The sequence below is a fragment of the Puma concolor genome, chromosome D1 (genome assembly GCF_028749965.1).
Source record: "Puma concolor isolate L17-30 chromosome D1, mPumCon1.1.hap2, whole genome shotgun sequence".
NCBI classification, from domain to species: domain Eukaryota; kingdom Metazoa; phylum Chordata; class Mammalia; order Carnivora; family Felidae; genus Puma; species Puma concolor.
Window position 1 is genome coordinate 103,453,162 of NC_141676.1, and position 23,851 is coordinate 103,477,012.

Here is a 23,851-nt window from a genome sequence, read left to right on the forward strand (position 1 = left end):
GGGGATTGTGTTTGGAATGATACCTTACAGGGCCTGGGAAACCTTCTTGGTTTGTTAATTTGTGCTCATTTCTCGGCATGACTGAAGGTTCTGTAATTTGAAACGTTTGCATTTTCTTCCTTCTGTTCATTTCTTGGGCTCCTTTTCATCCAGCAGCTTGGGTTACCTTGAATTAAATTGGTTTATGGCATGCCGTTTTCGGTAAAACTCTGCAAAAGAAATGGTCACATAACTCAGAAAGGTTTGCCCTTGGAGTGATTTAGTCCTGCTGGATGATAGCTGAGGAGGCTTATTGACTTTGAGCTCCCTTTGGAACCAGATTCAGAAAGCTGTGCACTTCTGTGGCACCTGTGAGACACTCACTTGAATAGAGCTACTGAGAAAAGCATTTCAGTTATTGGCATTTTTCCTAATGCATTTTGTATGTGTCTATACCACAGGGAGAAATGTGTGGTTATTGTTGAAATATTATCTACATGGCTTTGCAAAAGAAGAAAAGCCCCCGTACGACAGTCAACAGATGAGTCTCCTGGTGTTGCAATGGTTTGGGGTCTGTGCTTCTGTCTCCCCAAACACCCGGACAGATAGATGGCTGCATTATCTGAATACACCTATTGGACTTAGAGAACCCTTTAAAGGGACCTTGAACTTGGCAGGCTGGAGGTTGGTAACTGTGACTGGGAATGTTGTTTGTCCTTTCTGTTCCCCTGCTTTGGACCAGGAAGCTGTGCCTTGACCATTTGAGGAACTGCACTGTGGGGTTCCCAGGTAGGGAATCCGACTCTCATGAGTGCACAGGCGTTGATTGCTTTCTCCTCCTGAACAGATAGACTCCTGCTTAAATAAAAATTTGCACGCACAGATTTTCACTTGTGATGGGTGAGCTGAGCATGTTGCATGTGTCTAAAGGGAGCACTTTTAGGTAGGTGGATGTGTAATACCCTCAGGCTGTCAGGGCCACCTTACTCGTGTCAGCAGAATCCCTTCTCCCGGAACAACATCACGGGAAGTTTGGGTAATTGATTCTCTTGAGCAATACAGATATTGGAATTCTTGATCATTGGACAGAGCTACTCCTTTATATTTTAAAAACATGTGTTTGCTCTTCTCAGGCATTCATTAAACACTTATTGATCGACAGTCTACCATGTGCCAGGCTCTAGGCTAGTTGCTGAAGATGCCAAGAGGGAAAAAGGCAGTATCTCTCTGACCTCACAGTCCACTAAGGAAGGCAGATCCCAAATGGATAATTATAATGCATGCATCCATTAATTCAAGATTCTCTAAAAATTTAATTACCACGTGCCAGGTCCTGGTGTGGGACGGGAAGGGGACAGCGGTGAGCGCAAGCAGACTTGGCCTCTGCTCTCATGCCCCTTCCAGGCAAGGAGCAATTACTAAATATATTTAAAATAATCATGTATTAACCAAGCGATCGCATAAATGTGCATTTATAACATGGTCCAAGTGTCATGGAGGAGAAAACTGTAGGGTGCAGCGAAATCCTATACTAAGAGATACCAGGAGAATCAGATCTCCTCTGGATGGCCAGGGAAAGCTTCACCGAGGAAGTGATTATTGAACTGTGATCTGAAGGGTTGGTGTCAAGTTAACCAGGCTATAAAGGGCGGGAAGAGCTTTCCAGAGGGAAGCAGGTGCATTGAAGAAATTGAAGGAACGCCATTATGGCTGGACACAGAAAGGAGCTGGGTAGCCGCCGGCCTGTCTAGGGCCCTGCAGGCTCTGGGAGGGATTGGGCTTTACTTAAAGAGGTATGGGAAGCCTTTGAGGGGTTCCAAACAGGTAGTGAGGGATAACATCCTAACTTTCTGGAGAAGACCAAGGTGGCTACAATGCAGAGGAGTATGAGTGGTTGCAAGTGGGTACAGATAGTTTAGGAGGCTACTGTCTGGACAAGAGGTGGTGGCGGCTTGTATTCGGGTGGTGTAGGGGCAAGAAAGGAAGTGGGCAGGCTTGAGTAGTATTTTGGGAGGTCACATCTATAGGCTTGATGATGGATTGGATGTGGGCCATGAGCAAGAAGGATGGTCCAAGGATGACAGAGTCAGAGGCCATGTAGTGATACATTAAACAATACGAAATGGATCTTTATTTTACTTCCAGATAAAACTTGTATATTTCACGTAGTAGTTGTCAATCTGTTTTCCCAGTTTTTGGGTACTTGTTCGTGTCTTTGAGAAGGGAAATTGCAGTTCTTACCCCTCCTTTCCCTTTTCATATAATTAAGGTGGCGGAAATACTCAGTTATGATTCCAAAAGGAAGTGCAAAAAGAGGCAGACCCAAGCCAGAAGATAATATCAAAGGAAAATATTTCCAGCAACGTCAACAAATCGTAAAGACACCGTCAGCTACAAACATTTACTGCCTCCTGCCTTCCCTACCAATTCTAATTCAGAAAATTTAAATGATTTTTCTTCGATCAAAAATGAGTTAAAATACTAGGGAGTCTTTTCTTCATAAACTGAAGTCGGGAGTAATTTATTTTATCTAGAGGAGAGTATTAAATTAGCTGTCAACTGTGCTACACAGGTGGATGGTAACTTTTGAATGAAATGACCACATCTCCGCTCCTGAGGCATTCATTTTCATCTCTGCTTTCCATTGAAATAGGCAAAACATGAAATGTTGAGATAATAGTGCTAAAATTCCAAGTAATTGCTTTTGTTAGCTCAACTCCTGTTTACTCATATTAATTACTGAAATTTGATAACCCCTTTGTTTTCTGCTTTGCATGACTCTGAAAGCAAGGGACAGAGCTATAAATCAGGTAGGCGGTTCTCCACCAAAGGCTCCAGTCCTTTGCTTTGATGTTGGTTGGCAGTTTAAGGCTAATTCCCTTGGCTTGATAGGTTTATAATTCAAGAGGATGTGATTTAATGTTGATGGAATTTATTTTTGAAACACATTATAGGAAGAAAGCCTTTCAAAGTAAATGAAGTTTTGAGGTAAGTCTTCAGTAAACAAAGACTGTCAGGGTCTCTAAATGCCCAACTTTGGAGATCTCTATAGGATAGGTGTGCCTGTGTAGTCAGTCCATCGTCAGCCATCAGCAGGAGAGGAATGATGGCGTGAAAAGCAGTGTGGGAGCTCTGGAGGCTTATGAATAAGTCGTGCAATTAAAGACGTCAACTTGGGGCACCTGGCTGACTCAGTGGGTGGAGCTTGCAACTCTTGATCTCGGGGTTGTGAGTTCGAGCCTCACGTTGGGGGTAGATGTTACTTAAAAATTAAACCTTTCTGTTTGTGTGTTTTTTTTTTTTTTTTTTTTTTTTTTTTTTAATTTTTTTTTTTTCAACGTTTTTTAATTTATTTTTGGGACAGAGAGAGACAGAGCATGAACGGGGGAGGGTCAGAGAGAGGGAGACACAGAATCGGAAGCAGGCTCCAGGCTCCGAGCCATCAGCCCAGAGCCCGACGTGGGGCTCGAACTCACGGACCGCGAGATCGTGACCTGGCTGAAGTCGGACGCCCAACCGACTGCGCCACCCAGGCGCCCCTGTGTGTTTGTTTTTAAAAAGACATCAACTTATTTCTTCTTTCTAGATTTGTTTTGTATTACCTTCTTCTTCATGGCATTTCATTAATCATGCTCTTTAGAAGTTATAAAGGTGACCCTGATAGGTATGCGTGGGTGTTTCTGGTTTTGATTTTAATGTATTTTGTACTAAAGGCTTGTGACTTTAGAGAAATCGTGAGTCCGTTTTTCCCCCCAACCTGCTGATTTCATAAACTTCTCCAAGCTCTCAGCTCATTCATACATTCATCCCCTCAGGAAATACAGAGTGCCAGGCATTGCTAGGCATTGGGGATTGAGCAGGGAAGAAGCCATATCAAGTCCTTGCCCTCATGGATATCCTTGTTTCGGACACTGTTTAGAATAATCAAAAATCACTTTTTTTTGGTAATCTCATGGCACGATTAACTGAGTAGAGCTCAACAAACTTAGTGCATTCCATTTGATGAAAATTGTTTCAAAATATAATACCTGATTCTCTGCTTTTTAAAAACCTAGCATATTGAGGGGTACCTGGGTGGCTCAGGCAGTTAAGTGTCTGACTCTTGATTTTGGCTCAGGTCATGATTTCACAGTGCATGGGATCAGCCCCTGCGTCGGGCTCTGTGCTGTCAGCACAGAGCCTGCTTGGGATTCTCTGTCTCCTCTCTCCTCTCTCTGCTCTTCCTCTGCTCATGTGCAAGCCCTTGCTCTCTCTATCTCTCTCAAATTAAATTAACAGTAAAAAAAAAAAAAAAAACCTAATATATTGAATTCCATTTTGCATAAATAAGTGACTTGGGATCTTTTAGAATACAAATATATTTTGCTTCAAGACCATTAATATGGATTGATGGTTTTACCTATTTCACACTTGAAGAAATTGCTCTGCTTTTTGAGTTCTAAATTTTTAAAAACTTTTTCAAATTTAAATTTCAAATAAAAAATTTAAATATTTCTTGTCCCCTTTGGCTCTCACCACTTTTTTCCTTTTTGATACATGTTTTGATCCTGTTTTAGGCTGGAAAACAAGGTAAGATTAGACATGTATGAAAAGTATATTAGAGTAAATGGTGATGGCCCTTTGTCCTCCATTTAATAGTTAAATGTCATCCATAAGTGGGACTTAAGTGGGTCTGTGACATTTCAGTGACTTAGATGCTCCCCTGTGGGTTCTCTGACACTCTGGAGAGTTGGGTTTGCTGAATACCTGGGCTCAGAGATGAGATATTACTCAAACTGCCTTGTCCAAGACCTGTTCCTGTGAAATCCTTTGAGGCAGTAACCTCTTAATTGCAATGTTTTATGATCTCCTTCCTGGCTTTCCACTCGTGCCCTCACACAGTCTTCTGTCTGTGTTTGTTTTTCTTCCACAGCTCAGCTTTGGTGAGAGGAGTGTCTAAAATGACATCTCTACATTCTGTCTGTTGTATATTAAGAATCATAATGAAGAAAGAAATAGTGAAAATAAGAATTTAGGAGCTTAGAAACAATTGCAAAGCTTCTAGACTGGATACTAGATTACATGAACACACAACATATTGATTTGGGGAATAAGAGCTATATATAGTTCAGATTCAAGCTATGACAGATGGGGGTTCACTAGCAACAAATCTGATGACTTCTAGGCACAATTCCAAACTATTAAAAAAAATTCACCAGATGCAAGGACTCTTGCCATTCTTAATGGATTCACTGTTACATAAATGAGTCCCATTTATATATTTTCTCCCATGGCCAATTATCCTGAAGGCGTTACAAGAATTATTTTATTTTTTTCCATTTAATGGATGTATTGCCATGTGGCAGTAGGCTAGTTATATTGGTAAGTTGGCTCTTTTCTAAAGGAATCCACAAATACCTAGATATTTAGCTGAAATAAAAGACTAAATACCTAGATATTTAAAATTTACATAAAGTCACAATCCACTGAGAACTGTTTTTTTTTTTTTTTCCCCTGTAAGTATTTGCACACTTGTCTTGGAATGCTTTCCAAAATTGACTCCTTCAGAGGGCATAGGACAAGTACATCTGCTAGTCCTTTGATAATATTTGGACAGCTCTGACGTATTTCCTTCAGTCCTTGACATTATCGCCTTTAATTGAGCTTCCAGTTTGCTATATATAAATGTACTTTTTTTGTTTAATGTGTAATTAGACAAGTAATACTTAATATGAATGTATATCAAGTATATATTTAGGAATATATTTCCTATTAAAGAATGTTTTAGAAAGGGCTGAAATCATCACTGATGGCTCTCATCCATCCTAGCTAACTTCTGTCGTTTTTCAGCTACGCATCTATCTACTTGTCCAGTCGAAGATGTAAACAGAAAATCCTTAGAAACTCAATGGGATAGCACATGTGGTGTTATACTCTCTTCATCTTTGACCAGCAGTGTCCTAGAAGCCTGGCCATTTTAGCCATTCCCCCAGATAGTGTGGGCCATTTACAGATTTTTTTTTTTAACTGTAAATCATACTTCAATGAAGATGACTCTACATGCCTCCATGTGCGCATTTCCTAGAGTTTCTTTAGGATATGTGCCAAAGAATGGCATTGCTGGACCATTGAGTATGCATGCTTTGAATTTTAATTGATACCTCTTCCATCTGGCTACTGGTCATTTTAAACTTGGAGTCACTAAGTGATTTTTTTTTTTTTTTTAATGTGAACCGGGCAGACCAAGTAACGTTCTTATGTGGAACAGAACTCAAGATGGTCTCATTATGCCCTCAGGTGTTCCCATGCCCTCTGCCCGCAGCCTTCATGGACTTCCAGAACAGATTAAGTGAAGTTTGTTAAGATACATGTCTTGGGAGACACAGCAGTGTTTTCCTGGCTCTTGGCTTATGCATTGGATTTCTCTTCTGGTTTCATCTTAATCTGTCTCTGTGAATGTAAGTGACCTAGTCCTGCCATTCCGACTCAAAGAACTAAAATTGGCCAAACCACGCATGTAAGCTGTGGAGAGACCCAGAGGGAGCCGAAGGAAAAAGGTGGGGGGAGGTGAGAGGAGGGGTGTCCTGGGGTGAAACTAAACCTGGTGCAGCAGAGCCTGCCAGGACCTCATCCTCACCGACGTAGAGTAAAGGGGTGATACTTCTGCCAGATGCTTCCTCACCAGGTGCACCTGGGGAGGACCTGGAGGCAAAACTCCTTGAACACCTGCTTCTCAGAGTACAGGGGTGAAAACAAGAAGGGAAAAAGGATTGCTTAGCAAGCCAAGCCTCATGGTGGAGCTGCCCTGAGTCCCACCTCCCCACTGCCTCTGAAGAGAGCAGGCAGCCGTACTTTGGGGGCGTTGAAACTGTAGCCAACAAGGGTCTGGTTCAGGAAGAGGCTGGAGGTCAGAATCTGGCTCTGTGTCTTGGGGTACTGCTCCTAATTGACAAGCACACCTCAGAGGTCCTGTGGGGGTGGTTCCAGACCACCGCAGTAAGGCGAGTCATAGGAAGTTTTGGGTTTCCTGGTGCATGTAAAAGTTAAGTCTACACTATAGTAAGCACAGCAGCATGGTTTAGAACGTACATACTTAATACCAGTGACTGTCACCTGTGCCTTTAGCAAGTCCTAGTCACTGATCACACATCACCCTAACAAATAACACTAGTGGTGAAAAAGTTCGGAATGTTATGAGACTCACCAAAATGTGACACACACGAAGTGAGCAAATGCCATTGGGAAAATGGTGCCCATAGACTTGCTCAACGCAGGGTTCAATTTGTAAACAAAACACGACAATACACGCACATGCGCACGCACACACACACACACATACACGCACACATACAATATTTGCGAACATGATAAAGCGAAGAAGAGAGGAATGCCAATAGCTTCCTTCAATTTTATATCCTGGGTGAGAGGGACCATTTGGGCCCCTTGGTAAGTTGAGGTGATCTAACCTTTTTGTGGCCTCCACTAATCATGTAGGATCAAATATTCCTGAAGCTCCAAGGAAAATTCATGGTTGGAAGATGCCGTGTGCTGCTCGCTAAGATTTATTTTCTTTTTAAAATGTCAGTGTCTGTTGCCTTTCCTGCAGGTGGCCTTCCTGCCTCCTTGTTGCCGGAGTCCTTCAGTGTCTTAGGTCGGGCCGCATCTGTTCCCGCAGAGCCTCCCCTTTCTCCGGCAGAAAGCTGGTTTGTTTGGCTGACAGATGGGGTTCCCGCTTTGGCCTAGATGCGCCTAGTTAAAGGTTTCTGTTTGAAGCCCGCAGGTGAAGCCTGGGTCCACGCAGACCCCTGCTTACAAAGTTCCCTTCATGGTCGCGTAAAGCAGTAAGGAAGTTTTTAATTGACATTGTCTACTGTTAAGAGGGCATCGTATGGACATCTTTTGAGAGGGTTTACTTGATCTATGAAGTGTCAGGCTTTCCATTCATTGGGCAATGCAGCGCATTTGCTCTGGGGAAGAGAGGAACGTATTATTGTAGTATATCTTTTAGGATCTCTGCATGTCCAAACCCCCTCAGGAGCACCAACCCCCCAAGCCTATGTTGCCATCCAAGCCAGAGCTTAAACTGTTTGAGTGATAGGTGTGGTTAAAATAAGAGTATTTAATGCCCAGAGCACATCAGATTTGGGCAAAGAGGATGCATTCTGCATAATGCCGAGAGATGTCTCGTTATGGTGTGGTTACCTAGCAACAAGTGGAAACTGTATGAAAATGAGGTGCTTATCTGTTGTTGAAGTGGGTGCAATGAAACTTATTACGCTAGCCTGTTTTGCTTGGCATGTTATTAAAATCACAGCTAATGTGGAAAGAACGGGCGCCTGTTCCCATTTGATACAGAAGCACTGTTAAATTCAGCTACTGTAAAATGCCAATACTTTGGTCAGGAAAGTAGAAACTTGCAGTGTCCTTAAGCACCCAACATTGAGATGTTAGAATTTGATTTATATTAGCGAAGATCTATTAATAATAAAAGAGCAAACAGTGTGTAGGGTGAATTAAGCAGCTGGTTGTTTAGATTTCTGGGAAAAAAAAATACAGAGAGCCATTTATAGTTTGGTCTATAATAGCTTGGTGCAGCTAGGTTTCTCGTAGCCAAATTGTATTTAACTGTCTGCTAAGCTTATCCATGAGTCCTAGCCGCAGCCTTCTTAAGTTTAATTTACAGAGCTGTGATGCACTGTCACGATTCCGAAAGGTTCTATTTTTATTTAATCACTTTAAAACAAGCTGCGGGTCTTTTGTACTACATACTGTGAAATAATGTGGTGGAAATAGAAGATCCTCTTTAGCGTATCACTGGGCTTTTGCCGTTGTTGGTCTGCGTTTTAGAAAAGCTGGTTTTACCATTGGCCCGTCCTACCAGCTCTTGGTGTACCTTTCAGGTTAGCTTCCTGCTGAAGTTTTATTTCACGCGCGTTTAAAAAAAAAAAAAAAAAAAAAAAAAACAGACTGAGAAGACCTGCTAGAACATAACTCCTCTGGGTGGCCCACGATCCTAACGTGATACGGCGCCAGTTATCCCATAGATGAAGAGAAGTTCAAGTACTTTTGGTGTTCGTCAAACAGCTGCGGGGACGTACAGAAACCTGGCGTACAGGGCCCAACTCTGTGAGTTGTATTCTGACATTACTTCGGGGGCTCTGGAACGTGTTTATGTGTAGCAGATGGAGCTATTAGTTAGCTGTGCTATCTTGAAGAATTGCTTTCCCAGGTAATCAGATCTGCTCATTTAGGATGTCGTTTCCCCACCTCGATATGTCAGCTCAAGAAGCAGGAATGATTAATCGCCGCGACCGGACAGTGCGCTAGAATAACTCTGTAAGGGGAGCCGTCCCCTGGTGCTCCCCTGCAGCAGAGTTGAGAGCGTTCAGATGCAAAGCAAACAAGATGGGAACGATGACCGGGATGCTTCCTGAAGCTTACCTGTCGGTATATAGAGTTGCTGTGGCAACCTGAAGATTTTGCAATTCATATGAAGAGTAGAGCGAGACAAAACCTTAAGTCATGGCTGTCATTACAGTGGAATGGGTGCCACCAACACCTGGCAACCTCTATTACTTCAACTTGTTTCTTTTCACGCTTGGAGGAATAAAATGCATAAAAGATTAATATGCATAGTAAACCTTTTGGTAAAATATGTATGTGTTCTGCATTTCAGATGAGTAAAAATTTCAAGAGGTCCCCTTCACTTAAATCAGTATTAGTTAATAATGTTCAAAGTGAGCTTGCTGTCATACTCTGGGTAGAATAAGAACGGATACAAAGATAAAGATTCTCTTTCTAATTAAAAAAAAAAAAAGGATAGATGGCTGTGTGTTTTTAAAAATCATTTCCCCTCTTGGAAATGCTCATAATGTATTAATCGAAATGATGTGCCCTCTCGCCCCTTACCCCTCTTTGTTGCATAGCAACAAGAAAATAAAGTTCTGATTTTTGTTAGTGTGCTTTTTTCTATTCCTTCTGAAGTGATGGGTATTTAAATTTTTATCCAGGTGCAAGTGGAGTCCCTAAAGAGGAGCGTTAAAGCACACAACGGAGGATTTTCTTTCAGGGTGGGGTGTGGGGACTAGAGTTTCCACATTTGGTCGTATCATTTATGCATATTCTGTAATTTCACCATTTAATGGAAATGTAGGCTTCCCAGCATCAAGCTGATGTTCCAGTTGCCCTCCTTTGGGGTTCCCTTGAATGTTGGAGATGGATGGCTACATAAATCCAAACATAGTTAACTCTGCCCCGTTGTCACTGAGGCTTGGCTTTCATCTTTGCCATTGTGGAAGTGCGCAGATATGAAAACAAAAGTGCTTGTAGCATTTCCTAGGTTTATGTTTTAGTGTGTTTAGAAACCTGTTTTCAGTCTTTGGCTCCAGAAGAAAATGTTTTTCCAAGCGTGCGTCTCAAAAATGGTTAAACTGAACTTTGCCTGGAATTTTCCGGGGTACAGAATCTTTAGAAAATCTGTTTCTGAATGTCAGAAAAATGTATAGTTGCAATAAAACCGTAGCAGTCAGTTTCCTGACAGGTGCATTAAGTCTGGAATCAAATCTAAAGGCTGTGTTAAAAACACATTAAATATTTAATATTAAAGATCAGCCTATGGTTTTGCTCTCATCTCCTGGAAGGGCAAAGCGAACTCTCAGTGCTGTTCTGAGGAGTTGCACTTGTAAAAGGGTCTATTCAGTTTCCACCAGGATCCAGAAATCTAGGTTATGGCTAAGAGGGTGAGAAGGCGAATAGATGTGTTCAGCTTCTACACCTGACGGCCTAGCTTAGCTGCCATGTTGTCCCCGTTGGGAGGGGAGAGCCTTTTGATTGGTATATTGCAACTCGCGGCCGCACCGGGCAGGTCTTCAAACCAGTATAGTTTCATAATTGGAGATCATCTTCAAGAAGATGGAGCCTTTTATTTTTGTGGCTTTCTGGGGAGTTGTAACGCCTGCCTGCTTTTCCTTTTAATCAGGTGTTTGAGAGCCGCAGCTTTGGGTCAAACGAGCATATTCGCTCCTGATTTTTACGGGGTTTTCAGTAACTTGAATATTACGTTTGAATGGAAAAGTCTCCTGAATGGTTCCCTTTGAGGAAATAAGCCTGCCCAAGAGCGGCGTTTTCTGGCATTTGGTGGAATTGAGAGGTGGCACTGAACGCCTGTAATTTGTAACCCAGTTAAAATAGTTTATCTTTTGCCTGGACACACTTTGTGGACAGGGGGGAAACGCTGTTTAAGTTGAGCTGTGTGATCTTACTGGCATGCCCAGATGTCCTTTAATTAATCTTCTAGGGAACTAACGACAGTAGCAAGATTTTAAAGTTAATTGCCAGATTCCAGGAAGGATTCCCGTGAACGGGTGGCAGAATACCCTTAGGGCACAAGCCCGTGTGTGGATGTGTGACAAAGCGCTAATTTTGAGTTCACCTAATCACTGCACAGAAATATTTAAGATGGGGATCTATCAAGTCTTATCTGTTGAGACACGATCCCTTTTGTATCTGGCAGGCCTCATGCAACAAATTTTCTTTCTTTTAAGTGATCTCTGAAGCTGTCAAGTTCATTTGAGTGAACCGTGCTTGAGGGAAACATGTACAATTTTCTCTGGCAATGGCATTGCTGCTGATGACATATTTTTAGAATTAGCTTTTTCTCTCCCCCACCCTTTTAGAAACTGAACTTTTATTTAAGCTCCCTGCTGTTAACATTGGAAAGAAAGTTTCCTGTGCCAATGTTTGCCCAAATGAAAGAAAATGTTTGCATTTTGTATGCAGTGTTCATAAACTTGATGAGTCTAACAGTTTGGCACCGCTGGTGAGCACGTCTGCTTCTCGTGAAGGGCAGGCAGAAACAGCGTGGAAGTTCTGTCTGCAGTCACTGTGGAAAAGGTGTGGCCGAGACGCTCCTCTTGGAGGTGTAGAGGTTGGAGGGCAGGAATTCCCACTTCCCTTTTCGTGCTGCTTTGAAGGTCATCGCTCAGGACAGAGATCTCCAGTTTTGTCATCAGGTGTGAGCAAAGGAATCCTTTCTTCCCTTGTTCATGTGGTTGAGGCTAGCTGAGACAGTGGATTGATGTGATTTGCACAGGCAGGATTGTTCTAGTAAAGCCGTTTGACTCTCTTTCTAGGTTTCCGGTTTCAGTTGCAAAGATCTTGCCAAACTTCGCCAGGGAGGATGCATTAAGGTCTTTGGACCCTTTGCTCTGGAAGTTGGCGTCACCATATTAAGTATCTGTAACACGTTATAGGCACACTGTGAAAAAATCCCTGTAGTGTGATTTAACAAAACCAGTTTTTTTGTGTGTGCATGCAGTGCAAAATTCAGCGAACACGGGATTTTTAAACATTTCTGCACAAGTTGAGTCATTTGCATAGAAAATGTGCCATGGTTGATAAAGACTGTGAAGAGCAGAGGCGGATTAACTGGTAAGTGTATGGCAAATGACCTAGACAAGGATCCAAGGCAAGAATGACTTGTTCCAAGAACCCGTGTAAGACAATTTAGGAAGATGCGCTTTTCTTTGGCCCCCATCCTACAGCAACATTGAATCAGGTAAATGAAACTGCTTTGGCTTTGCTCATCATCGGTAAGCCAAGAAGAACACGGCATGGGTCATTAAGATTTACAGCTCAAATGTAAATAATTCAGGACCCACAAACAATAATTAAAAAACCAACTGTGGCACCGTTTGGAGTCCGGTCCTCTGGGCCTCCTGTGAGGGGGAACCTCTCCCGTTTTGGCTTGGAGACCTGTCCATCTGGGTACAGATGGTTGTAAGAGCTTTTTAATGACCTTTCCTAATGCTGGTGAATGTGTCTTTGGACACCATCGTAACCAATGGATGAGGAGGGTGGAAACAGCAGGACGGTGGCAGCTGAGGAATTGAATGTCCTGAATTTGTCAGACATCTGCAGAAACATGCAATTCGTTGGGCAGGAAATTGTAAACAAAACAGACTGAGTCAATTATCAATACACCTGTGACACCCCAGGATGCCAGCTCTAGTGGTATAATGGCAACTTTCGAAGTCCATACCCCCTGGAGCCACCTGTTGACTATTCCAGAGGACTGCCAGGTCTGTTGGATGTTTCCTTTGCCCATGGGGCCAGAGCCTGGCTGACAGCCTTCAACCAGCAGAGGAGCGGGGGATGGTCCCAACCATCCGAGTTCTCTGCCCTGGCATGTCTCCTTGTTTACGTGGTGATCTTGTGTGGCCGTGCCTTTCCCTGTTCTCTTATACCCATTGTCTAAATTCCAAGTCAGTGGTGCCTAACCAATGGTAGGTAGATCTTTCAGAGGAGCTTAAAGAGCTAAGGAGCTTAGGGGCGCCTGGGTGGCGCAGTCGGTTAAGCGTCCGACTTCAGCCAGGTCACGATCTTGCGGTCCGTGAGTTCGAGCCCCGCGTCAGGCTCTGGGCTGATGGCTCAGAGCCTGGAGCCTGTTTCTGATTCTGTGTCTTCCTCTCTCTCTGCCCCTCCCCCGTTCATGCTCTGTCTCTCTCTGTCCCAAAAATAAATAAACGTTGAAAAAAAAATTTAAAAAAAAAAAAAAAAAAAAAAAAAAGAGCTAAGGAGCTTATACAGTATACCTGCTTAGGGGCTTGAAAAATACTCTCAACAGCATCCCAAAGTAACACTGGAGAGGGGGAGAATTTCTGGACAAGGTCACGGGAAGTCTCAAACTGAATTCATTGATCAAGAAGACAACTCATTAGGCAGATAAACATCATTTGGGGCTTGGGCACATTTGAGATGAAAGTGGCTAAGGACAAAAATGTGTTCCTTTGACTAATCTCTACAGAAGAGCCAAGTGACTGACTTTGGATTTGGATAGAAGCCACTGCCTGATTCTAGCATCTGTTCCCAGATCTGGATCTTCCCACTCAAGGTCCATTCTGTCCATGTATTCACCCAGTTTAACTAATCAGATTATTGAATCTCAGGGGCTCATTTTCAGGTTGATGGTCAAAGAGTTCTTAATTCTCTTGAGGCTTCAGTGAATTTCCTACTTTAAAAGACCAGATGGGGTATTGGCTTTATGAACCTGAAAACATAGCTTTCATTAACTGGGAGATTTTTGGAGACTGGGAAACTCTGACGATTATAACTTGTAATAATTATTACAGATAGTCCTGAGTTTTGAAAATTCAAAAGGACTAGGTCTGTTTATGGTGGTGTTTCTTAAAGGCAAGGTGGTAAGGATCAGAGCGAGTCCCCGGCACACATTGTACCTTACACTGGGATTGGGGAAAGGATAGAAATGCTGTTTAAAATTGCTTGAGTGCCTCTGTATTTTCGAGGGATTGGACACTTGTGAGCAAAGAGAGCGGGAGATCAAAACGGGGATGGTCTGTGAGGGAAGAGGAGAATGGTTGGAAATTATTTAGGAACGGGAGAAGAGTGAAAGGTGAGTGAGTGTGACCTTCTAAGGATGCAATAAAAGGGGGAGGGAATTCTAAGTATAAAAACTTCAAAGAGGTCTGTCTGGGAAGCGGAATATGCTGTCAGGAACAGACCATAGCAAAATTAGAGACCCATTTTGCTTTTTGTTAATACATTTACATTTTCACCCCTTATTGATCTTGTCTCTTGACTTCAAAAGAATCTTCCTTGTGCCTTCATTTAGAAGACCAGTTAACAGTGCAGTCTCCTTTTCTTCCTTTCTGCAATATTTATATTCTAGATTGTGATTTAATAGGCTTCTGAATCTTTTATCTTTAGTAGATTATGATGTTGTATAGTTTATGTAAATATTTGTCTTGAGGTGCTTTAAGTACTTGCTCCTGTGAAGTCTCACATTGGAATTGTTTTATTGTAGTCACTCTGTTTAAATTAAGCTCTAATCTCTTCAGTCCTATTGTCAAGGCCTCACTCTTGGCTTGGGTTTAATGGAGATAGAATTTGGTTGGTTGCTTAATGTGGTATGTTTAATTTAATTTTGCAGGTAGTGATAAACATGGGGGTTTGGGCTATAAGGCTCTTGGACATTAATATGTATCAACTCTGATCTCGAATATGGAACAATTTAAAGTGTTGCACCGAATGCAATTTGCTGCAGGATTTTTTTAAGTGTATAATATGGAATAATAATTCCGGTTCAGATTCCGCTGTGGATTTTAGCTAAAGCAAACTCCCAATGGCTCGTGCTTTCCTGAGGCTAATAGAATTTTTTGGGGGCCCGGAAGGGGAGTAGTTTGATATTCATCTCTCAGTTCTCATGGACTGTAGAGTTTTTCTAAATATAGCCATCTTGACTGTAAATAGATCACATGAAGCAGCGGACTGCCCCTTCTTGTTAAGGCTAATAATATAAACCACAGGACTCTTCCAGTCCTCTTATGCCTTTGAGCTGTATTACTAAGGAAGTTTCGTTTTCTTCTGTGTGTTACCAGGATACACAGAGCACAACCATTGGTCCACAAGTGACCTTTGCATTCCAGGATGGGTAAGGGCGAATGTTTTTCTTAGTTTCCTCATTCAGTCTTACTTTGTTGAAGACAGACTTTTTTTTTTTTTTCTTTTAACATGTGAAGGCTAGGAGAGGATGGGGAGCACATTTTTCTTCACATCAAGTTGAATTCCTTCACCTCTCTTCAATATTGCTTCTTACCCACTTCTTTTTTTTTTAATTTTTTTAATGTTTATTTTTGAGGGGGGGGGAGCGAATGGGGGAGGGACAGAGAGAGAGGGAGACTGAAATTGAAGCAGGCTCCAGGCTCAGTCAGCACCGAGCCCAGCACGGGGCTGGAACCCATGGACCTGACCTGAGCCGAAGTCGGATGCTTAACCGACGGAGCTACCCAGGTGCCCTGCTTCTTACCTTCTGAACTAGGTGTGAAAGCGTCAGATCCCTGCTATAATTTGAGGTCGGTAAGTATGAATGCAGCAACTTTTCATGACAGGCGCCCTCTGCTTTAAGACTTGCTGCGTGAAACATCAGAGTTCGGTCTGTGGGGGGTGAGGTGGTTACTCCAGCCCAGTAATGAATTACTTCGCAAGTTTCTCATAAACAGTGGGCTGGCGTAGTCATGTATTGCATGATTCAATTAAAAATGTTTTGATTTGCATTTAACTTTGTAGGAATTGACTGTCAAGGTGATGTAACAGTTTAACGAGTTAACTGGGGGGAAATTGTGTAGTTTCCAGCCAGACGGTTTTCAAGTGAGTTGAAATCTATTTTCCCCTGGATGGCTAAAGAAAGACATGTATTGGACCACATTTCCCCTTAAACGTTTCCTTCTCTCCTGTGTTTCTATAAATGTACCTACACTTACATATCGAATTAACATAAAATCTGTTTATATTGAATAAATGTCCATCTCAAAAGCCTCTCAATTCACGGAAAATGCTTTTGCTCTATTTTAGAAACTTTCTCCCTTCTCCTCTCTGCTGTCATGCTCAGCTGAAGGCCCAGTGTTTGATAAGACTCAGTCTAGGCAGTAATTATTTGAATAGTTTGGTAAAAGCCAGAATATTATATAGAACGTTTCAAAATCTGTTTGGTTTTAGCTGGTCCCACCCATCACGATGTTTGCCTGAGTTGTTAAGACAGCAAGTACAAAATCTACTAGTGTTTTTTTTTTTCCTGTGGGTGTCTGTGATCCTTATAATTAACCAGCATAAAGGGGGGGGGGGGGTCAGTGGCTGCGGTCTCTGACAGGAGACCCAACAAGTTAGTACTGTGGCCGTATGTTGAATCTGAAAATACGCATCTAGGTTTGTATAGGACAGAGTACCAGGATACCAGAGCACCAGATGAATTTAAACAGTGTGGTGTGCTTTTATCTGTGGTGGTTGGTTCTGTCTCTGCTGCTTAAATACTGATAAGGAGAGTCTACAAGAATGCTAGATGTGATTTGTGCTACTTGAGTTTACTGTTACCCAGCAGATTTATTCCTTCCATGTTTACAATCTGAGCAGTTCTCTTCATATCAGGGTTTAGCGATTCTGATGGGCAAAAATAGAAATACATTGTTTCATATTTTTTCACTCGGGAGATTTAATACAGGAAAGCCGAGGACAATTGGCCAAAGATGCGCAGCTTTGAATATGATTCCTGCTTTTCACGAAAATGTGTCTTTGATTATCTCTTCATAAACGCATGACCTGGAGCTAAAATTTTCTGTCCGTGTCTTCAGTGGAGTTGTGTATTAATGGTGTGACTTGGCATTATCAGCCGAAGAGCGATGCTCCTGCGCTGTTTTGAGCTGCACGAGAGGCCTGGCGGGTGGTGCAGGAGATAATAATGAATTGAAGGTCTTCATGAGCCCCATACTGCTCTGTCGCCAGCATGTGTGTTTTGGGGGGGGGGTCCCTTCACAGGGACACAAAAGGAGTGGGAGGAAGCAAATGTAAGGAGGTGGATGTAAGGTCTCTTAAACCCAAGATCACCCAGCCTTATCTATCTTTCTTGCTGCTTCTTCCAGCAAGCTTCCCCTAATTATGCTAGTTGGGCGCAAATTCTTAGGACGTTTCCATTGCTTCTTGTTTTTACGACTCTAATGTCATGTTGCTTCTTTGCCTTGTGTGCTCATTTCCCCCCCCACGCGTCTTCTCTTGAAACCTCTGAAAATTCATAACTCCAGCCGACTTGAGCTACTTTCCACAGCATCCAACAGGTATGATCAAGACTCAATCGATATGTAACATATGAATGATGAATGCTTGGTGCAGTCAACTGTCAAAGCATGGAAGAGGGGAGATGAATGGAAGAGTAACTAACATTTGCTTAGTTGTTTACAGATTAAAAATTGCTCTCACCGTGCTGTCTCGGTTTTTCTTCCACGCCCCGTAAGGCAGGGAATATTCCACTCTCCAGTGGGAAAACTGTCTGAGACTGGTTAAGAGGGTTTCCCCAGACTCGCTGCAGTCACTGTGCAATTGAACCCGGATTTGAAACCGGTTTTTCAAACTCAAAACTTCACCCTCATTTAGACCACTTTGCTAGAAGATACGTGAGTTCTACTTCATCCAAGTCTGAAACGGAGTTCCTTTTAAAATGCAGCTGTCGTTCGGGAAATCCTCCTTATTAGAGGGTAATTGATGCCTGGAAAAGGTCACTGAAATGAATTCACTTAAAGCAGGTATCAGAATTTTATAGTAAATAGAGATAAAGAGCTTTGATTGAAATTTATCCTAGTAAGTGCAACCAAAAATTAGGAATAGTTTATTTTATATTTAACAACATTTAAGCTATAATTGCAACTCTGAAATTCTGAGAATGGACAGAGAATCAAGTGCTGATTGTTTTGTTGTTGTTGTTTTCGCCGTGTGGTTTTTCCGAGAAAGTTGCAGAATGCCACAATGTCCTTCCCTCCACTTAAATTCCTATTTCATCCTTGCCTTTTCCCTCCTGGCTGTGATTGGGTCTAACTTTGCCAGATGCTTATTGGCTCGTGATTTTGTTTGTGATTCAAGCAGTCTTTATTGTCCCTTTCATTGCCTTCCTGAACTTCTGCATCTTTGGCAAGAGTTACCATTTTATGCTGCAGTGTCTTTGTATATGCAGTGTAGAATCTTCCAGAGACCTAGAATTATATGGCTAGAGAGAGACTCGTGTTTATTGGGTAGAGACTGATTTTATAAGTGGTTGATTTGATTTTTTTTTTCTTTTATGATGACTTTTCCCTTCTTCCTAATTATGGGGGCTCAAATGATGAATATTAAGATAACCAGATCTCCCTGAACTAATAAAAACATTATACTATTAAATATCATAAAGATGCCCTTTGCACAGAAGTGTTGAGTGTTTTCATTTTCTGTTCCCTATAGTCACATACTATCATGAAGAAAAAAGTCCCATCAGGTTAAGTACAATCAAGGTCCCCCCCCCCCCAAATAAGCAAATGGTTCTAGATGAGGACTTCATTTCTTTTTCATTTTTATTTATTTATTTTTTAATTTTTTTTTTTAACGTTTATTTGTTTTTGAGAGAGACAGAGACAGAATGTGAGTGGGTTAGGGGCAGAGAGAGAGGAGACACAGAATCCAAAGCAGGCTCCAGGCTCTGAGCTGTCAGCACAGAGCCCGACGTGGGGCTCGAACTCACGAACCATGAGATCGTGACCTGAGCAGAAGTCGGGCACTCAACAGACTGAGCCACCCAGACGCCCTCTTCATTTCTTTTTTTAAAAGTTTATTTATTTTGAGGGAGATAGAGAGAAAGCATGCATGGGAGGGCCAGAGAGAGAGGGAATACCAAGCCGGCTCCACACTGTCTATGCAGAGCCCGATGCGGGGCTCGAACCCACAAAACGTTGTGATCATGACTTGAGCCGAAATCAAGAGTTAGACGCTTAACCGACTGAGCCATCCAGGCGCCCTGAAGATTTCATTTCAATGCCGCATTATGTAATGGATTAACAGTTCTATACTGTGTGCGCATGTGTGTGTAGTATTTCCATACAGGATCACTCCTGAGTGTGATAGGATAATGATGGTGGATGTCAGCTTGAGATGAATTTTGGCTTAGTGGGTAATAGCTGAGTTCTGGAGCCAGACTGCCTGGGATCCTGTGGTGGCTCTGCCATTTGCAAGCCATGTGATCATGTTCGGGTTATGTGATCTCACTGTGCCACACATTCCCTGTCTGGATAGTGGAGATACATAATTATAGCATCTTCCTCTTTGAGCTCTTTTGAGAATCGCATGGTCGATAACGGCAGAGTGTCTAGAACAGGACCTGGCCCGTAGTAAGCGCTCAGTAACTGTGACCAGTTGTGATTTGCTCATTTAGATGATTAAGATTAGAGGGTCTTGGCAGAGGAGGAAACCTGACAAAAATTGGTTTAAGTTGGGCTGAGAATGGAAGGTCTCATGTTTTGTTATCTGCAAAGTAGTAATTCCCTAAATATTTTGCTGAAAGAAAAATTTACTGTCGAATGATACTGCTTTCGGCAAACATTCGGTGTTGCCTGCGCACATGCAGTCTTTCCACTGCTGTCCTCTCAACCCCCACCCTGTCCCACCATGGGCCACTCAACCCAGGTATTTCTTTAGTTTTTTACCGAGAAACCTTAAAGCGACAATAAGTGAATAGCTGAATGAGATGGTAGTTTTTAATTTCTTTCTTTCTTTTTTTTTTTTTTTTTAAATTTTACTCTACCCAATTTTTAAATTTTTTTTTTCAACGTTTATTTATTTTTTGGGACAGAGAGAGACAGAGCATGAACGGGGGAGGGACAGAGAGAGAGGGAGACACAGAATCGGAAACAGGCTCCAGGCTCCGAGCCATCAGCCCAGAGCCTGACGCAGGGACCGCGAGATCGTGACCTGGCTGAAGTCGGACGCTCAATCGACTGCGCCACCCAGGCGCCCCTCTTTCTTTTTTTATTTAGAGGGGGCGATTACTACTTTTAAAAATTTATTTATTTATTTATTTTGAGGGAGAGAGAGCACACGCGCGCACACGAGAAAGAGAGAGAGGGAGAGAGTGAAAGAGAGAGAGGGAGGGAGGGGCAGAGAGAGAGAGGGAGAGAGAATCCCAAACAGGCTCCACTCCGCCATGGCAGAGCCTGATGCAGGACTCAAACTCCCAAACCTGTGAGATCATGACCTGAGCCGAAATCAAGGGCTGGATGCTTAACCTACTGAGCCACCCAGGCAACCTGGTAGTTTTTAATTTCTTGTGCGTTAACACAGTGGAAGTTCAGGGAGAATTTATCGTTTGTTGATTACTTGCTTCGGGTTTTAGGAGCAATGGTGACAGATGAGCAGTAATTGAGGTCTGAATAAAATTTTGGAAAAGATAAATGATATCATTTCTGGTGGAAAACATTGCCTTCTTCCATTATGGTGCATGGCTGTTTATTAGCCATTTCTAATGGGTAAGGACTCTCGCTGCTTGTAAAATACCTACAGTTTCGAATCGGCTCTGAATGCGTTCATGGTAAACGCTGTTGTGCAGGTGGGGACCTCACCTACTGGCAGTCAGTTTGCGCTAAAGGCCAGCCCTGATGCAAGATGAATTTCAGCAACTAGATTTTGCTTCTCTTTTCGTGACAGCTAATGACTCACAGGAGGTCTGTGTCCCTGGCATGCTGACTGCCTCACTGTAGAATCCGTTGGAAGACCGCATTATTCTCCTTGTGCAGACCTGAGATTGTGAGTCACTTTTCGAAAAGCAGCTTCACTATGATTTTCTAAAACAGTGAAGTTTGCTTCATAAAGCTGTTTATGAAAGCAGAACAGCATTATGTTTTTAAAAAAGGGAAGCTAGAATATTTCCACGCTTTACATTTAAAAAAAAAATGTTGAAGTCTGTCATGTCGCTCACAAAAACTTTTTCAGTCTGGTAAGGAAGTGCCTCATAAAAATGAGACAATGTTGAGAATGAAGAGATTTAATTACAGTCTTAAGTTGTTATTTTAGTTCAGAGCATTTGCTATGTTTTAATTGACTTTGTGATTTTTGTTTTGTTTTGTTTTTAATCAGACTCTGGTTCTATTTAGAGAACTAAAACTTCAACCGAAGAAGGGCTGGTTTGCCAGTGAGGGTCTATATAAAATTCCAGGCGACAAGTGACTGACGGTTAACTTTCCTTCTGTGAAGCACTTTTTTCTAAACTAGAATTTCTACCTCTTTACTTCCTTTGACCGGAAGGCGTTGCAGTTTTTCCTAATTGTTTATTTTTTATTTTTTTTTTCCCAACGTTTTTTAATTTATTTTTGGGACAGAGAGAGACAGAGCATGAACGGGGGAGGGGCAGAGAGAGAGGGAGACACAGAATCGGAAACAGGCTCCAGTCTCTGAGCCATCAGCCCAGAGCCCGACGCGGGGCTCGAACTCATGGACCGCGAGATCGTGACCTGGCTGAAGTCGGACGCTTAACCGACTGCGCCACCCAGGCGCCCCCGTAATTGTTTATTTTAAGGGTGAAATTAAATCAGACTGTAAGGGGCCACCATGGGTAGGATTGGTTTGCTGTTTAAATATCACATGGGAGATGGGAGTGAGACTCTCCTCATTCTTAGCCTACTCAGTTTTTATTGGGTTTCAAATGTAAGCATTTCCTATCATTCCATAACTAAATACAGTAATGAAATTTTATCTGAAGTCAGGAACATTATCCAAATCTGATTTGATGTCTGTAGGACACTGCACATTCATTGAGTGGTACAGATTGTGTTAAATGGGCCTGAAATAATGTTCAGGAAGGAGAATCACTTTCTATTCTTCTTGACACAGTTTGTCACAGATACGCATTCCTATCCCCGTCTCGTTAGGGTAGCCCTTCTATTTTTCATTTCCAGTCTTATGCAAATATTCTGGTTTTCCTTTATTAGGTTTACATGACTGCATTGTAATTATAGACCAGGTGATATTAATATGTACGATTAAACGTGTAATTAATGTGTAATTACACAGTGAGAGGTATGCCAGGGCCGGGCTCTATGCCGATTTATTGTATATGTGCCGCATGCACAGAGCCACAGTTAGGATTTTATGCTTAGCATTTACTCCCATTGTAAATCTGCAGTGGTTTGTCGTCAGGGTATATGCTTTTTCATTTGAGTACGGGAGAAGCATGTTTATGGTCATGGGAACACCTGGATTGTCTTTTACTGTGGCTCTCTCAGCTCTTCTACCCGGAGAACTCGCGGAAGAAAGGTTTGCTGTGGCGTCACCGTCCTGAGAGTGCGAACACTGTGCTATGCCAGCCACACTTGGGAATGCACAGATTTTACAAATACTTGTAATTTTATTTTTTTTTCAACGTTTTTTTTTTTATTTTTGGGACAGAGAGAGACAGAGCATGAACGGGGGAGGGGCAGAGAGAGAGGGAGACACAGAATCAGAAACAGGCTCCAGGCTCTGAGCCATCATCCCAGAGCCTGACGTGGGGCTCGAACTCACGGACCGCGAGATCGTGACCTGGCTGAAGTCGGACGCTTAACCGACTGCGCCACCCAGGCGCCCCCATATACTTGTAATTTTAATTGATCAAACATTTTAGGCTTCCTGTTAAGCTCCTCTTTTCTTTATTTAAAGACTTTAAGTACTCTCTATACCCAGCGTGAGGCTCCAACTCACAACCCCGAGATCAAGAGTCACGAGCCAGGCGCCCCTAACCTCTTTTAAATACCCTTTTCCTCTCCCATCTTTTTTTTTTTTTTTTTTCAACGTTTATTTATTTTTGGGACAGAGAGAGACAGAGCATGAACAGGGGAGGGGCAGAGAGAAAGAGGGAGACACAGAATCGGAAACAGGCTCCAGGCTCCGAGCCATCAGCCCGGAGCCCGACGCGGGGCTCGAACTCACAGACCGCGAGATCGTGACCTGGCTGAAGTCGGACGCTTAACCGACTGCGCCACCCAGGCGCTTTTCCTCTCCCATCTTTTATATGTCTTGGTTACTTTCCCTCTTAGCCAAATTTTAGCCTTAACCCATTTTAAGCATCAAAGAACACCTTTCTGCTTTATTGGCTCCCATCTGTGCCCATCATATTCTCACCCGTGTCCTCGTCATTACAGTTTTTTGTGATACTCCGAAAACAGGCAGCATGTGGTCTGTGCTTCCTGGTCAGCATTTCTTCTTCTTGCTCTTGCCCGTGCTCCTCCCTACCTCCGTTACTACTTGGCTGTGTTCTTCTTTCTTAGAGAGGAATTTTGAATTAAACTGCCAGAAAAATGGCGAGGACAGAGCATCATAAAGGACTAAAGGCGGCTGGCAGAAACAAGCGAGGGGATTGAAATCTGGATACGAGGAAAGCAGCTAGGCTAACGGAGGTTGATTCTGGGACGTAACGTGTCCTCAGATAATTCTGCTGGACACAGACCTCATCAGAGACAAGCGAAGGAGCACAGTTTCTAAGAGGCTTAAAATGGCAACAGAAGGCATGCTTCTGCATGGTGTCCTTAATGAGCAAAGTAGTCCAGGTCGCAGTTGATTG

At 42.6% G+C, this 23,851-nt stretch overlaps 1 protein-coding gene across 7 annotated transcripts in view; it reads left to right on the forward strand.

The window, feature by feature from the left end:
• Positions 1-23,851, forward strand: part of CADM1 (cell adhesion molecule 1) — a 334,016-nt gene that overhangs the window by 70,632 nt on the left and 239,533 nt on the right. The window contains exon 1 of one of the 7 annotated variants that reach the window (XM_086679061.1): positions 669-768. The exons of the other annotated variants lie outside the window; for them this stretch is intronic. Within the exon in view, the coding sequence (XP_086535187.1) occupies positions 684-768 (85 nt within the window). The 5' untranslated portion in view covers positions 669-683. Of the gene's footprint in view, positions 1-668; positions 769-23,851 lie in introns of those variants that run through there. 7 annotated transcript variants of the gene reach the window in all.